At 47.8% G+C, this 16,057-nt stretch overlaps 9 protein-coding genes across 9 annotated transcripts; 6 read left to right on the forward strand and 3 right to left on the reverse strand.

The window, feature by feature from the left end:
* Positions 1-659: 659 nt before the first annotated feature.
* On the forward strand, positions 660-2,074 carry N7458_004322 (uncharacterized protein; the record flags this gene model as incomplete). Its single annotated transcript, XM_056907704.1, has 3 exons — positions 660-722; positions 766-1,228; positions 1,587-2,074. The coding sequence occupies 3 exons, from the start codon at positions 660-662 to the stop codon at positions 2,072-2,074; spliced, it is 1,014 nt and encodes a 337-aa protein (XP_056768431.1).
* A 1,914-nt stretch (positions 2,075-3,988) lies between these two features.
* N7458_004323 (uncharacterized protein) lies at positions 3,989-4,216 on the reverse strand (the record flags this gene model as incomplete). The annotated part of the gene is made up of 1 exon (XM_056907705.1): positions 3,989-4,216. One exon carries the CDS (start codon positions 4,214-4,216, stop codon positions 3,989-3,991), a length of 228 nt encoding a protein of 75 aa, XP_056768432.1.
* Positions 4,217-5,200: 984 nt separating this feature from the next.
* Positions 5,201-6,436, forward strand: N7458_004324 (uncharacterized protein; the record flags this gene model as incomplete). Its single annotated transcript, XM_056907706.1, has 1 exon — positions 5,201-6,436. The coding sequence occupies one exon, from the start codon at positions 5,201-5,203 to the stop codon at positions 6,434-6,436; it is 1,236 nt and encodes a 411-aa protein (XP_056768433.1).
* A 1,334-nt stretch (positions 6,437-7,770) lies between these two features.
* Positions 7,771-8,127, forward strand: N7458_004325 (uncharacterized protein; the record flags this gene model as incomplete). The annotated part of the gene is made up of 1 exon (XM_056907707.1): positions 7,771-8,127. The coding sequence occupies one exon, from the start codon at positions 7,771-7,773 to the stop codon at positions 8,125-8,127; it is 357 nt and encodes a 118-aa protein (XP_056768434.1).
* Positions 8,128-8,340: 213 nt separating this feature from the next.
* Positions 8,341-9,267, forward strand: N7458_004326 (uncharacterized protein; the record flags this gene model as incomplete). Its single annotated transcript, XM_056907708.1, has 1 exon — positions 8,341-9,267. The coding sequence occupies one exon, from the start codon at positions 8,341-8,343 to the stop codon at positions 9,265-9,267; it is 927 nt and encodes a 308-aa protein (XP_056768435.1).
* A 72-nt stretch (positions 9,268-9,339) lies between these two features.
* On the reverse strand, positions 9,340-9,672 carry N7458_004327 (uncharacterized protein; the record flags this gene model as incomplete). Its single annotated transcript, XM_056907709.1, has 1 exon — positions 9,340-9,672. One exon carries the CDS (start codon positions 9,670-9,672, stop codon positions 9,340-9,342), a length of 333 nt encoding a protein of 110 aa, XP_056768436.1.
* Positions 9,673-10,306: 634 nt separating this feature from the next.
* N7458_004328 (uncharacterized protein) lies at positions 10,307-11,498 on the forward strand (the record flags this gene model as incomplete). The annotated part of the gene is made up of 3 exons (XM_056907710.1): positions 10,307-11,054; positions 11,105-11,270; positions 11,321-11,498. The coding sequence occupies 3 exons, from the start codon at positions 10,307-10,309 to the stop codon at positions 11,496-11,498; spliced, it is 1,092 nt and encodes a 363-aa protein (XP_056768437.1).
* Positions 11,499-11,516: 18 nt separating this feature from the next.
* N7458_004329 (uncharacterized protein) lies at positions 11,517-12,334 on the reverse strand (the record flags this gene model as incomplete). Its single annotated transcript, XM_056907711.1, has 3 exons — positions 11,517-11,735; positions 11,780-11,994; positions 12,067-12,334. The coding sequence occupies 3 exons, from the start codon at positions 12,332-12,334 to the stop codon at positions 11,517-11,519; spliced, it is 702 nt and encodes a 233-aa protein (XP_056768438.1).
* A 2,523-nt stretch (positions 12,335-14,857) lies between these two features.
* On the forward strand, positions 14,858-15,423 carry N7458_004330 (uncharacterized protein; the record flags this gene model as incomplete). Its single annotated transcript, XM_056907712.1, has 2 exons — positions 14,858-15,002; positions 15,068-15,423. 2 exons carry the CDS (start codon positions 14,858-14,860, stop codon positions 15,421-15,423), a joined length of 501 nt encoding a protein of 166 aa, XP_056768439.1.
* Positions 15,424-16,057: the final 634 nt, after the last annotated feature.

A 16,057-nucleotide genomic window follows, 5' to 3' on the forward strand; every position in this document is an offset into this window, starting at 1 on the left:
ACCCCATTATTTGACCGTTTTTTTTTTGTGAACTTCTTCTGCGGACAGTTCTTGCACAGCTTCCCTTGCACACTGCATGGTGCTAAACACGTGCTCTCCTCCCTTCTTGATAAAGGTCAAACTATGCTTTTCGACTCCGGCTATGCACTTGTCAGTGCTAGAGTACGGGAACGGAATAGACTCGGTAGAGGTCAGATACTTCTCCTACTCTGGGCGATACACTTGTCAGAGCAAGAGTGTCGCCGAGAAGAGAATAGTCTGAATCGGTTCAGGTGCACAAGGAAGCGAAATCAAGTCCGCATGTGAAAATCGCAGCTGCATGCTTCTAAGGGAGAATTCAAAGGCGAGCAGGGCGAGGAGGTATGCAAGCAGAAGCTCTAGGAGCGCCTTCAAAATGCAGGCAGTAATTTGCTGGAACGCCCTCATGAACTGCTTGTCTACTGTTTCGCTCCGATTGCCGCTGGCTTCGGTCCAATTAACCCTACCACAGAGTCCTTCATCCATTTGGGGAGGAGAGGAAGGAAAAGGGGCAAGTTAGCATTGGCAAGTGCCACGACGAATGAGACAGGGGTATACCTAAAGACCATATAAACAAGCCTTACGCCTCTCAGACACGACCGACTTCTCATAGGCGTTTTGTCCCTCTACCAACCGAAAATATGGAGAAGCTGCGCAGCTGCATTTCCACATCCATTCATTTTCTATCTCTCGCCAAATCAGAGGTAAGATCTTGATCACTGATAGAGGAATCTACTGAACTGTTAGCCATGGGATGCTGCCTTCCACATCAGGCAGCAAGATGAGGAAGGTTTGGTTATGGAGGCGACGGGCTGGAGGTTCAATATCCCAATGGAGGAGATGAAGGGTTCTTTGGTCGGAATCTCGTTTCTTCTCGACCGTGGTGGATACTTCTGGTGCATACTTTTTCATGCCCTGCAACATTACTCCGACGCAGAATGGCAACCAATACGTGGCAGCGACGGACTACGTGTTGTGAACAGGAGTCAGAATGGAGAGTTCTGGCTCTGTGAACTAGAGTATGGCAATGTACACAGCACAATACCCTTTACCCTCCTGAAGAAAACATCACCTAGTAGGCTTATGATCTCACAAGCGGAGTCCACTGGCGGTAAAGTCGACCAGAGCACGGTGCAGATTTTCCTCACTCTTCTGAAGAATGCGTTAGCAGGGAATCTGAAGTACTTTTGGCGGTGGATGCTCACCATTTGTATTTTGGGGCTAAAGTGTATCCTGTGGATTATAGTTACTCTGCATACTCAAACGGAAGTGATCTGCTATTGCTATCAAGCCGAAGAATTCGAGCAATTGGATTAATAACATCAATGAGAATATTTGCTTCCTAATAAGCTTCTTCATGAATCCGTACTGAGTTTGTTCTAACCACTTTCTGGAGATATAAGAATAAGATTCAGTGTCGAGTATTCCATTCTCCGAATGTTAAATGCGATTTTGCAGTACAGCATGGCGCATGTTCCTGGAGCTAATAAATGGCTATGTTTAGACAATTTCGAAGGTTTGCACGTCTCTATCTTGGTTGATTGTCTACTCCCACTAATCAGAAATAGTTGGCATCTTGAGGATAGAGCAATACCAGGGCAGGACCTTTGTCTATCCGCCGGGAGAGATTCTTCTATTCTGTCAAGCCATGTTCGATACCAAACGCGATGACTTTGCACCTCAGCAAGTGTTTATTGTGATCAAGAAGATGACCAGTAATGACGACCACTTTCACGAAGAGCTCCAATTCCTCCTACACGCCATGCGGATGAGGCTTTGCTCTCCTGGCGTTTACGAGACGGATGAAGGTCGTGCAATTCGACTTGCCATTGGGTTCACCCGGAATTGTTTGATCTCGATCTCAGGAACCAACATGGATAATCTTGAAGGACGTCTTCAAGATTTCTCTCCTGTTGTCCCAGGAGTTTGGGAAATTACGTTCACATTAAAAAATCAAGAGTGCATTGTATCAAAGCGAGGCAGCCTTGCAGAGCTGGTACAAATCATCCGGTACAAGGAACCCGCCTCCCCCCCGCCACCAAAGAGACTGAGCTAGCCTCACTCACATGGAACAAGTGCCAATACGGGTCTCTCATGAAGCTAGTGAATATTGCTTTGGTCGGGAGGAAGATTCTCAGGGACATCATATACTGTATGTAGAGGTATTCTACTGCGAGTTTCATGTTAGAATGGTCAAAAATATTCTAGAACTCCAGCAGTTTCTTTACTAAAAGTCTCTTTTACTACGTCACTTGTTTGAGCTTTTTCTTTTTGATAGAACGTGGTTTTTGCATGATATAGACTGTGAATATCGTAGTGAAGATATGTTCCTTGCTGTACTTGCCGACAAGTACCATCCTTGCTTCCAATTGAGGTAGCTTGAACTAACAATTTCTCGGCATTCGAAGTGGCTGAGAGCCACTCATTGAAGTCGATCTGACGATTGCCAACAATTAAAGGGTAGTCATATTCTATTCTCTGGGTGACTGCTTACTGCGGAGTTTTACCAAGAATTTCAGCTGTGGTGCATACAATACAGCTGGAGTTAAGAAGCCCCGGTGCTCTCTCCGACGTCCTAGATATTAGCCTGCATCCACTGTCAAAAAATCAGGACATCATATACGTCCCTTTGATGCAATTTCCCATTTGATCCGGCTATTCAGTCAATTGAGTATGGACACGTGCCTGGAATTGCTTGGATTACAGCTGGTGTAACTTATAGTTACGAATTAAATTACTGATGTAAGTAGATCCAATATGGGTCGAAATGGGATTGGTATTTTGGGGACAGGACTCTGGGCCGGAGGATACTGCAATGGAGTGTGCGATTTGGCAGTATAGTAGGGAGCATGTTCCTGGAGCTAATCAATGGCTATTCTTAGACAACTTCGAAAGTTTGCACATCTCTCTCTTGGTTGATTGTCTACTTCAACTACTCAGAAATAGCTGGCGTCTTGAGCTACTGTGTCGTAAAAGCCATAAGATGACCTGAAAGGCCGAGGGATTGATTGACTCGTCTCCCCATACTACATGTCCTCCCACATTTCGCCGTCTTCTATTTCCGCAACTCCATATGCATGAAAGCCATCTTGAAGCCCTTCTCTCAGCTATTGAAAGCAATTCCTTCACAAAAATTAATTTGCTAAGCCACGAACTTCTGAGCGAGCTATACCGGGAGCTTCTCAACCCCAACCTATCAAACTCGCATAGAGCACTGAACGCTCTCATTGCCCTGCAACAATGCCCGCTAGTACCACCTGAGTTTCAAAAAGGAATTCAGTATTTTCTACAGAATTCTCGTGACGTTCTTTTGAGTCAGTGGAGACTGTACAGAGATTTCAATCACGCCATCATTCACCAACACGGTCTACACACTGAATATTATCCTGATGTTGTTTCTATGAGTTTACGTGACGAACCAGAGCTTTTTAGGAAGCTACTACGTCATAGACTCATCTACCCAAGTTGCTTTAATAGTGCGGGACTTAGTCTTGTCTATCTTGCGGTTGACGACAACCAAATTGATATTGTTTGCGAACTAGTGTCGATGATGACGCCGGAGCAAATCCTGACACCGGCTTCTATCATCTCTGGGAATCGCCAAGAGACGATCTTCGAACTGGCGGTTAAGAATGAACAGATGTTCCATGCCTGCTGGACACAGCTTGAGTCAGGATCGGATCAAATGTTGTGGGGAACTCTCGACCAACGTCATCTTACCCATTTTTGTCGGTTTGCTACATCTGAACTCGTGGATCGCATGCTATCTCGAGGCCTAGACCTCGCATCAGAACTCAAATTTGATCCCTTACATGTTTGGATTGAAATTGCTCTATACCACCCAAGTCCGACAGGTCTATTTGAACGGTTCTCGCGCCAAGGACACTACCTGCCGAGTATGAAAAACGCGCTAGACACACCACTACTTGCTGCAGCTCGACATGATAGAGCCGAGGCAACAAGCTGGCTCTTATTTCATAGCACCGATATGAACGAGCAGTTGGGCTGTGCGGTTGACGCGGCTAGGCGTCAGACAGCTGGCAGCATCCAAATACTTCAGATGACTATAAAGCGGATATCGTTGCGAGTTCCAGCTCCCCCTGCCAACTGGGTTCAAAATCTTGCTTTCGAGGTCATTCAGGGTGCTTCCAATCGTAGCGGAGAGAGTCAGCTCGAAAGTGTTGATATAGTGGAGCATCGTGCTATCCAAAAAATTGGGTTTGCAATGCACTTTGCAGAAGATTCTCTTTTGTTTCCCAAGAGCATGTTATTGGTGGCGAGGGAGGCAAATCTATCCAGCCTAGTGGAATATTTACAGACACTGAACGACGAGGCGCGAAGCATGCTAGCACTGGAGCTTCCACTCTGTTCAGTTCATTGCCAATTAGTAATTTGAAAAAAGACTCTCTTGGGGCACAGCATCACCTACCCAATACGTGGTGTACACTTGTGGAGACAAGGTGGGGGTAATTAAGCTATTCACTACTAAACCCAACGAAGCTTCCAGGGTATAGGCCCAATAGGATTTTCATGCCGGAGCTGTTTCATAAAGCATGGCCTTCCCAGACGTTAACCCGCACCCACCTAAAAGTCAGAACATCATCTACGTGCTTTCAATCCAACTTTCAATTACATATTCATAGCACAGTGAGCATGGACATGTGTGTCGTATTTCCTCTTCCAAGATATACACTTGAATGGCTTGGATTACAGCTGGTATGACACCTAATCGATAGCTACGGATTAAATGACTGATGTAGGTAGATCCGGCATGGGTTGGGGTGGGATTCGCATTTCAATGATCGAATTCAGGACAGGGGGATACAGCAATGGCTGATTACGAGTGGTGGAATCATGATCGTTGGCACGAGAATTTCTCAGACAGTAGAATATCTTGAAGGCGAAGTCGAAGTTACGGAGACGGTTACTGTTAAAAAAGGTCCCGCATGATCAGTTGATCAACGAGATCACATACGGAGCATTCCAATAGTTACATGTTCAGGAGGTTTGATCGTTTTCGAGTAATCACTGCTTTCAGCGGTGATCCCTCAGTCAAATCCATTATAAAAGCCTTCCTTGTTCCCTGATCATCCGTCCCGTAACAATACTTCAACTTATTTCTGCATTCTACCTGTACCACAATTATTAGATCAACATGTCTGGTCACGATAAATTTTCGACAATGTCCCTCCAATGCCCGTCGCTTTTCGAAAATATTGAGGACCTACGATGGCCTCTTATAGAGTCCGCAATCAAGTCCGACCTTCTCTCCAAACCGCTTGGTTCACATGAGGCCCTTCATTTCTTTCTCAACGAACTCAGCAATGAGACCACGCGACCTCTGATTAAACTGGCAATTATCAATGCTTTCAAAAGTCCATCGCTTCGACAAGAGATCGAGGTTAAGTGGAACCTCTCCCCCAACTATGGCTGTGCCAAACAGCGTCAGCATATGATGGACAAGGGCGCCCCCTATGATCTGGCCTCATGGTGTATCGAAAATTGTCCTCAATGTTTCAATTTACTCTTGGATCATCAAACGGTTCAACCTGCTTCATTTTGCCAAAATGGCTACAGCTTCTTTTGGCTCGCGGTCAGGAGTGGGAAAAATGACTTGATGCAACGTATTGTGTCTTTGATGGATCCCAAAGATCTTCTTCATCCTTTTTCGATGAGGGAGCCGGAGGAAGACCAATATACAATCTTTCAGGCCTCTACCTGGAATCGGAAATGGTTTCAAGTCTGCTGGGCACGGCTTATATCATGCCAGGACAATGGTCTAACTTCACTTGGGCCGCGTGAGATGGGACATGTATGTCTATTTGCCGATGTGGGTCTTGCGAACGAGTTATTGGATTCTGGCCTAGATCTGGGGAAGCCTCACCCGGAGAACGCATCCCCTGGTTGGTTGGAGATTGTGGGCCGGAAGGATCCGGAACCATTGTTGAATTGGTTCCTGAGCCGCGGCCATCAGCCACCCGAGAAACTCTTGACGTATGCCGCGACACACAACTGCATTCATGCGGCGAGCTGGATTATGCACCATAGTGCAAGTCGTCAGGACTGGCGTGTCGCTGCACTTGTAGCGGCAGAGAGTGCAGATAGCAGGAGCTCGGACATGCTGGCAGTCATTCTACAAAGCCCAGCTGCAAGATGGAAGGAAGACCAGACCCTATCAGAGGATATTTTGATAAAAATTGTCAACGGAGCGTGTGAGAAAACTGAGGAATTTGGCGCTTTTTTCTCAGATGCCTCTCGAAAAAGGTTCGCGGAAATGGAGGATGTTGCTGTCCAAAAGATTGAAGCTCTGGGTAAAGTGGTGGGGAACGTCGAGGTGGTGGGTACGAAAGTAAAGGCGGAGAATGCTGGACTGAGTCGTCTTGTGACGGCGTTGGAGAGCATGAATTTGCACTGTTAGATTTTGTTCCTTCGTCAACAGAGTATCTGCCTACGTTACAGGAAAATCAGTCTCGATTACGCCTGGTGATCTAATCGCCGATATGGGGACCTGGGCCTAAGGGTATTTCAACAATACTCCCGTCAACTCTTTCCAGTCATTCCAATCATTACATTATTCAGAACCAATCTCTTTCGATAGCGAGTACAATATGGGCTAGAACTTGTTGCGCGATACGTACTTTTGTCTGTCAGACCGGTGCTAGTATGCGCATGATAACAATGAATAAGTACTATATAGATGCTGAGGCAGGTGATGATCTGCCGACAATATAAATACGAACGGCCGTACACTTATACCTTCTTCATCCCTTTTGACTTTGTCCAAAATGGCCGAGTATTCTTTTGCATCCCTTCCGCAGCTTCTAGGATGGATTAAGTCTCAATTTCGTTTCCCAACGAGCATTACTCCTTGCTGGTCCCCGGGTGAAGATTCAGATTCAGGTACATGATTAAATTTTGCACCAAGGAAATCACAAGGCTTATACACCGCTTTAAGCAGAGTCTCACACACAACGAAATCGGCCTCCTTCGACAGCGAGTGGGGATACCATTTATCTAGACGGCCTGGTACCTCCTGTGAAATATCCATCCAAGACGGCCCGTCACCCAATAGAGACGACTGAGAATCAAATAACATCTCAAGTAAAGCCCGGAGCTGCACATGCACATAGTGCAGATCAATTCTTCGATAGCCCCAATGTTAGGGAGACTGCCAGTGAGGAAAAGGAAAAGAATTAGGAGTCAGGGCCATTGGTAGGTTGTCTCGCGCAACCTCTTTGCGATTGAAAATAACGACCTATTTAAAAGAGACAGGAGTCCCTCCTCAGGTGCCTAGGTTTCCATCAACACAGTCAGAAAAGCGCCACTATTCCGCCAGTTAGTCCGCTGTCCTGAAGCATCGCATAATGCAAGCCAATGCTACCCCCACCACGAGCTCTGCAATTCCCTATGCTCCTCCGTACGGGTGGCAGCCGATCTTTTCTCCCAACACTATGATGGTCTCAACTTCGAATTGCCCGCCTGTAATGGAACACCCGCCTAGGCTTGTGAATGGCAAACATCCCGCTGGAGTTATTTGTGAAGTTAATCAGAGTATGATTGGGCTGAAACTCTTTGCATTTTGCACTACTTCAGACTAACTTGTACTAGATGTGGCTATCGTGGAGAAACGCTCGCCTGCCGGGACGGTTTACATCCCAATCCAACGATACCTTTCTTTCGCCTGCGCGAAGTTTCCATCATCGGAAGGAATCCAATAATGAGTATACACTCGGAGACATATACCTAGCCATAATGTCCGAGCCCGGATATGTGGGGGCGAAACAATGCATTTCGCCCCTTTTCTCCCGGCTGCAGACCCAGCTGATGGATGGCACTTTTGCCTCTAGCGAACAGGGGCAATTCACGCAGCTTCTGATCTACCTACGCCAACCTATCAAAATCCGCAGACAAGGGGCCAATATTGTCTCTCCCGAGGGCCTAGGCGAGCTCGAAGACGCAAGATTTGAGCATTTGATTCCCTATTATAACGAAGATCGGGATTGTCGTGGATACTACTGGATGTACATCTCCTTACCTGCCTTTGGTGGTTATGTACTCAACACGTTGGGAACCCCCGAGTATCTCCTGCACTTGTTCAGATCGGGGTAGATGTATGAATAAAGATCGTTGAGATTGACTGAAATTTTTTCATCGGGCCAACCAATCAGCCAACCAGATGCTTTGTACCGGAGGGAATCGGTATGCCCCTTAATGCGTAGTAATGGATGATAATCGATGGCTGTCAACAAGTGCAGATAGATAAGAAGGCGGCTGTTCCCAATGTAGTTTCTCATCCCGGTCAATACAAAAAGACTATCCAGGATGCTCTCAACCGGCGCCCAGTTCGAACCTACCTTTGCCGTCCCCTCACGCTTCTCGTTTCTCCAATTGCTCCTCCTGATATGTTACGTCTCCCTCGAGTCTTCCTTGCCTGCAAGAATTGGTGATATTCGACAACTTTCTGACGTTAGCTCTCGCAATGAACACGAGTGGTATCCGCAAGTCGGTACTGAGGGCTTTTCTGAGATGAAATCGAAGATATGGACAGCAACAAGCTCACAGACTCGTCGAGATTGGGAATACGTTCGTGATTATTTGTTGCAGGAGAAGCTGATACCCTTTGGAGTGTCGGCCCAGGAACTGCGAGCGTATCTGTGTTACCTCCTTTGTCGCATTGAGCAAATATCCTCGGAAAGCCTTATCGCGATGTGTACCCCAAGATCCGCCCTAACAGCACCGATCACGCCTCTGGGAGAGCGGGCCAGCTTGATATTGGTCTGCGTCAGTCTCGGTGTGACGTTAACTCCAAGTGATCCAATGCCACTACGATCATTGCTCACCCACCCTGACGAGCAGCGAATAGGGAAGATGGTTTCCCAATTACAATCATCGCCTTTATTCCGGAACCAAATACAGCCACCACAATTATGGGATGCATTGGGTTCTTTACAAATGCTCTTTGCCTACGAAGATGAGGAGATCCTGGACTGCAGCTCCGATTTCGATAACCCTTCAAGGCAGCCATGGACAGTGGAAATCCAACAACATGAAATTCGGACATGGCAATACAATTCCTTCAGGTCCAAAGGCACCACACCTTCCTCGATTGAACATCAGGCCAAAAGGCAGAAACGAAACGCTCAATCTATGTTGGCAGTCGGAGGGATTCAGATGCACCCAGTGTCCAAGCGTCGGAAGCAGCTGTCTTCCGACGGCACTGCCTTGAGTCAAGACGAAGACCTGAGTTGACACGCCTCTACAGATGCAGCATGTAAAGTACCCAGTGTGTGTGATCACTAGCTCTGATATCTCGCTCCCTTTCTAGAACTGCTTTTGGTAATGGACGATCAGTTGATCGAAATGTTTAAGTGCCTCTGCATACCAATCAACAAGCGGCTGGTTCCCGTCCACCAAGGTATTGTTTCTTTCGTTGTAGTACTGCTGGCGCATCTCATTCAGTGCCAGGAACGCTGTTTGGGCATAAGGTCGATTGCCCTCAGGGGCAAAGAGTGGGTCGCTGCTCAACAGTCGCAGTCCGTTAAGATTGGTGAAGCGTTGGTTGACTCGATCAATTCCAGCCAGATCGAACTGGTTCCTGCCGAGAAAGATGGCCGCATGGACCACATCCTCTAGACCGGCGTATATATTGGTCATTGGACTGCACCTGACGCGGACGGTCTGACAATGGAAATAAGAGTCATACTTTCGGTTTGAGGGATTTGGACAATACTAACCACTAGCGCCATCACGAATGCTGCATGTAGTACAGAAGTACAGTTTGTGGGCCTTTCCTGGTAGAAGGCGAACCTCTAAATGAGAGAGGCGTTCCTGCAATTTCTGCAAGAGATACGAGATCAGGTGATGGTAGGAAAGAGGTCCTAGTAAACCATATGATGAAATGAACCCATTCCCCCCAGCCGGTGGTAGTGAAGCATATCCCTTGCACCGGAATATGACGGCAAAGTACGCCACCAGAATAATGATAGAATAGTAGACCACGAAAGCCGCTGAACCCCAGAATACGATATGAGGTACCAATCATGTTTACCTTAAAAATCATTCTACAATGGGCCAGTGGCGACCAGTGCCAGATCGCTGGGCCGACTGGCGTGTTACTTTGTCTGGATGCCTCGTACGGCAGTGGTAGAGGAATGATGATCGCATCCTAATCAAGTAGCCTGTATGTCTGTAAAAGGAAAGTACCCGGGTACTTTCCTTTTATGGACGGTAGGCATAAAAGGGAGACGGCTCGTCCACTGCAAAGCACCACACTATGTCTTGCTCAACGATGTCTCAACGCAAATTCAAATTCCAAGGGCCTGATCCGGCGTACATCCAATACCTTGAGGAGCAGGTGGAACACCTGGTCAACTTGATCAGTGCACAGCCATACCCAAGTCCTGACCAGGCAAGCCTTTGCAAGCCTGTTCCCTCCAATACCGAAGGGCCAGTCGCATGTGGAATTCAGATTGTCGAATACACACCTCCGTGCATTCCCACCCCGGCGCATACGTGCGAGGAGAAGATACCGAAATGGAAGAACCAGCTAAATGTCTTCGTGGAAGGGGTTCTGGCCGCAACGCAGTTACAGAGAGCTCGACAGTTGGCAGGTATTGATACTCCAGCGCGGAACCAGACGGCTCTGAAATTAATTCTGGGACATGGCGGTGTCCCCATTTTTCCTGAAGAATCGGGGACCACCGCGCTTCCGCCGATCCTTCCCACCGAGCGCCCTGAGCTTGTCGTACAGGGGTGTCTATACGGCAAGTTCATTGCCCGGTGTGCGAAGGACCAGAAATTCACAACACGGGTGGTTGACTTTCAAAAGCTAGTATTCTGCTCCTTCTGTGTGGTCATGGTGGGTGCGGGGGTGTCCAAGAAGGCAACCAACGATATGATGAGACGGTATCTCGACGAGACGAAAGAGGATCTGACCTTGGAAAAATATCGGCATGGCGCCGTCTGGGCCAATCGATGCATGGCAGCCCTTCTGGAGAATGGATGGGGATGTGAGGCCTGGGAATTCTTCCTTCTTGGTACGTGATTGCAGTCGTTGCGAAGCCCCAGCTGACAAAACTTGCATCAGAGAGTCGGGGTCCGGCACAATTTAGTCGATTTGCAGCCAACGATACGGACAGTTACAAGATCGTGGCCAACAAGCTGGGAGCGCCAGAGATGGCACACTGGGAACCTGGGTGGATCCCATACTGCCTTCCCTGTATCGTGCACTACTTGACAGGATATACAATTCCGTAAGACCCCTATGTTGGTGTGACGAGGGCTTGCTAACCGGCCCTTTTAGACTGGCACGCATCTGCATAGCTCTAGGTTACGGACCGATCCCGTTTTCCAAGGTGCAGCTCCTCTCCGGGCCATTCACACAATCTTTGAATCCTTTATTCAGTGCGGAGGAAGCACCAGGCGTTGTGCCTATCGAACAACAAGATACGGATCTATATCTCCTCGCTGGAATTTCTTGAAAAGCAAGCCTATTAGCATTATCTCATCCTCTTCACCACCAGGTAGTCTGCTTGGGGAAGGATGAGGACGTCTTCGGAGAGCGTAAAAAAGTATCCCACCAACAGCGTTACGACGTTACTGGCCAGATCTTTGATTTGGGGAACGCCGGTAATGACATTGATGGGAATTGCGTAGGTTGGATGGTTGACAGGGATGAGCCTGATATCCGACTCTCGATGCATCGTGTATTTCCATTCCTGATTTCGTTAACACAGCTCGCAACTTCACCCGAGTGCCCTACCGCTAAGTTCATCTCTCGCAGGAGAGGCTCCACCAAGGGTTTCAAACTCTCTATTTTATATGTTCGATCGCCCTGTTCATCAACGAAGTAGTCCTTGGATGGAACGGCATGGTCACGGGCCCATGTGGCGAGTCGCTGTCGTGCCTCCTCGGCGACTTTAGTGAGGAGGAAAGGGCCTTCTACTCCCCTGACTGTGGCTGGGGAACGGTACTGTCCTATCTGCGGGCAACAACGGAACGATCAACTGCTTTGTCCTCGGATGGTAGTAAGGATAAGACATGACATACCATGGTGGCGGGGAATCCCTCTTCCTAGATTGCTCTCGCATTCAATCGACCTTGGTCTCCGGCGGGGGTGAAGGTGGGACTGATCACGGATCACGTTGTAATCCCTCATTGGCTCGGAGCAGTCGACAATGTAGGGCACCCCACTCGTGGTCGCAGACGCTTCGCATTCAATACGGAGCAGGGCAACTAGCATCAACGGCCTAGAATCGACTTTTTGTGCCTGCCGCGCTTGTAGCTTTTTTGTCATTCTTGTCCAGTATCTGTCCATTTTTCATTGTGTGGCCCGGAGCGGTGCGGGATTCCTCCACGCTGCACCCCACTAGTGGGAGTTCTTCATTTTGATGTAAAGCAATAGAAGGCTTGATTATTCTCTCCATAAAATAGAAAGAGGCGGCCAAGTTGACTGGAGACTTTGTATAGATGGGCAGGAACTGCCGACGTTGCGGTATCGTGACGATCATCACTCAGGTGACGTGATGAAATCTTACATCAAGCCAAACGGCATACCAGTGCATATCAGTGGCGCTATATACGATGATCGTATCCGTCGCTGATGATCCGGACTTGCCGAACTATATGCATTGGTAAGACATTTACGCGAAACTATTCACATTGTTCACGGTGCAGCTGCTGTCTAGCCGGCTCGCGTAGAAAAATAGCGACGTTCGTCCTTCCCGTTCTGGGTTTGACAGAGCTTTCTTATACCCACGGTCAAGTCACAGCCGACTATCTAGGAATTGACCGACATGAAGGGGTGGGAACGAACTACTGGACCTATGATGAACAGCGGAGCCCTCAAAATAGACGATCTGAATATCTCTCTGACCAATCGAGACTTGCCTTCTTACCGGCCTCTGAGACCGCAACACGAAATAGATAACTATAGTTCGCACGGTCCGTGCTCCTGTATATGTTTATGCAGGAGGCCAATATGGGCTCTTGTGAGGCATGAGGGCAGATAAAACTTTGGGATACTCTAAAATGTCTCGGAATCCCTAATCATGGCCTTGCAGCGGGAACATCATGACTTCAAACCTGCGATCAGTCAAACTAAAGGTAAGCTTCCGGCTACTCACGCTTTTCTGTTTACGCTAATTGAATAGACTATCAGAGCCTGGTTTCCTGATTCCTGCCCCGATATTATGGCAGATGTTACGGACAGAGGCTTCAGTGGTATGATCTTGGAGGCCGTCCCACTTGAAGGAGGGAATTCGACAGTACACCACAACATACTTCATCGGCCCAAGAACTCTCTTATAGTTGATCTGGCCGTGGTTGAGTGGGCAATATCTGCCGTGAAAGACCACTTTTCTTCCGTCCTCTTGCCATTAAACGACGTGAGCCTGGTCTCTTTCAATGAAGATCCAAATGACCCCAGAACTGTCCTATTGCAGAAGCACTCCGTGGTACACAACAAGTACCTACAGCAGTATGCAAAACGTCTGAACGCGGGTAATACCCCTGATGTTGTGCTTTTTTGGTATCACGCACGTCTGGATGAGATAAGCACAGTGATGATGATGGAAACTCGCGGAATGGGAATTTGATGTTAGAGGGCTTTATTGGAAAATCTCAACGGGCCGGGCATAATAGCTCTGTCCATCAGTTTCTGAGTCTGATCCTATGCATTCACTATGAAAATATACACACTAGTCCGGTCTATACCGCTATACCAAAGAAATCCTATAATGAAAGTCACGTGGTTAGCGGCACAGAGTGCTTGGACATTTCCTGTCTGGGGGCAACTTGCCTTATCCATTGTAGATAGGGCCCTGTCCACTGTTTGAGATGTGGTAGTGGTATCACCCTCAGGGTGTTCTTTGTTATCCGTATGAAAGAAGAGAACTTAAGAATCAACGAGGTTAGCCGTAGTACAGGCAAGCTAGCGTTGACTGGATTTGTCGCGGAGGGAAGAAGTTGGACGATGGACATACTTATATACTGAAATTCTCACCCTGCCAAAAGGATATCTGCTATCTGCACTGAAAGCAGGATTACGAAGGTTAAGGGGATCATGCGGCCTGTTGCGGAGTTGGTTGACCAATAGTACGGCAAGTTTAAAGACTGCAACCAGGTCTTCTCCCAGTAGCTTACTTGTACCATCGCCCCGGCAGACCACCAGCCCGTCTCGTACGTTTTTTGCCATCGAGAACCAATTTTACTCGTCACAAAGTCTCTCAACGTATTAGTCTCGGGATTACTATCAACTACCTTCTAATCACCACTGGTAGTCAATTCACCCACAACTAGATGTATGCACTATTCACATTGGAGTATTAGTGTTTATCTCAAATGATTAATAGGAAGCCCTTTATGGTCACTCCTGTGGCGATTGGATTGGTTAGATCCGGTGGGTACATGACCAGCCAGGATACTACGCTAATATGGCAGGGAATTTCCGCCGAACGAGAAAGCCTCCTAAGTACTACATGAATTCGATGGGGGAGCGTCTTTTAAATACAGGAATAGAAATAATATGTTGTGCGTAGACTTTCTGTTATTATGCTGATCAACCCATCTTCCGTCGACAAATAGAAACCAGTGGGTTAATCGGTATCGGCGGCACCACGGGTCTGTGATATATGAATCTTGGTTGATCAAATCATGCATGAGACCGTGAGGCGGTGTAACCTTCGGGCGCTTGTTATGCTTCTGGGTAGCACAGATATGGAATTTTGGTCTGGCGGCTCCACTCTTTGGCGGTGCAAAACTATATATATAATCTGGTATACTCCCACAACAATTCAAAATCTAAATCACCCGTGGAGCTCCACTTGTGAACCTTCCAACCATGTCCAAAATCAATAACACGCATGATACAACATACGAATTCCAATCTACCAAAGCAAGTCAGATCAACTATGAGCCGAAAGATCCTCCCCTGCGGTTAGTGGCGGGCGACGACGGTGGCCATGCTAACAATTCCCATATTTTCTGTAAGCAACATTCCAGATATCCGGATACAAGTTCTTGCGAGAGTTGGGATTAATAGACTTTTTAGTGTTGGACTATGCACGCGTCGTCAGGCAAGCCCAGAATGTGTCCTTTCCAGAGTCGTTGCCCAAGGAAGGGTGGTGTTGGGCACAGGCCTCATCACTCTCGTCCCCGTTTCTGCATGAAAGACCACCCGGGGAGGAATTGACGGAAAGCAAAATCGAAATGGAAACAGGAAAATTATCTGGCCCAATGTCAAACTCAGCATCGGCAACAAGGGACGCGTTCGAGAGTCTGGCGAAGCTTGAGTCTGTGGCCGCGCCATTTGCATCAAAGTCGAAAAGCGACGGCGGAGGACACAAGGCCATATCACATCAAAAAGAAGCTCATTTACCAGTGCTGCCCGTTCAGCCCTCCCAGTAGTGCTGGAAACTTCCCCTCTACACGACATTACCATACGACCAAACGAACCGAATAACCATTTGTCTCTACCTTCCATTCACCATCTCTCTCTTCCATCCCTAACGGCAAGCAAATCGAATATCTCTAACATAGAAAACTTCTATCCCACCCAATCGACCTCGCCTACCACCTAGAATTTATTTCTGCTCGGACCCACACTTTCAACATCACCGTCGCAGCTAGTCGACAAGCAATTCCACGCATGTACTTCCGACGACATGCCCCAAACTACCCACCGGAGGACCCGGTGCATTTATCCTCTACCGAAGAAACAGGCCGCTCCCAGCTTAGCATCAGCACCGCTTGAAAGCACAGCAACGTGGGGAAGTTTCAAGTGGGTACACCCAGGTTGCACATCAGCGCCATTCCGAAACCAGAATTTACTCGTGTAAGTAAAAGCCAACAGGTCACCTTCGAACCCAGTGCCCAATTACCCTTCCTAACCGCAAACCCACGACCACTAGCTCCCACTAAAGAGTGCATTCGCATGACCGGCACTACTACTGCCCTACAGACGGAAAAACATTCAAGCGTAAGACTGAACTGATACGACATGGCCTAGTACATCGGTCGACTAGGTTCGCATGTCCTTTCT

The sequence above is a fragment of the Penicillium daleae genome (assembly GCF_028827525.1).
Source record: "Penicillium daleae strain IBT 16125 chromosome Unknown utg000004l_segment0_segment0, whole genome shotgun sequence".
Lineage (NCBI taxonomy): Eukaryota > Fungi > Ascomycota > Eurotiomycetes > Eurotiales > Aspergillaceae > Penicillium > Penicillium daleae.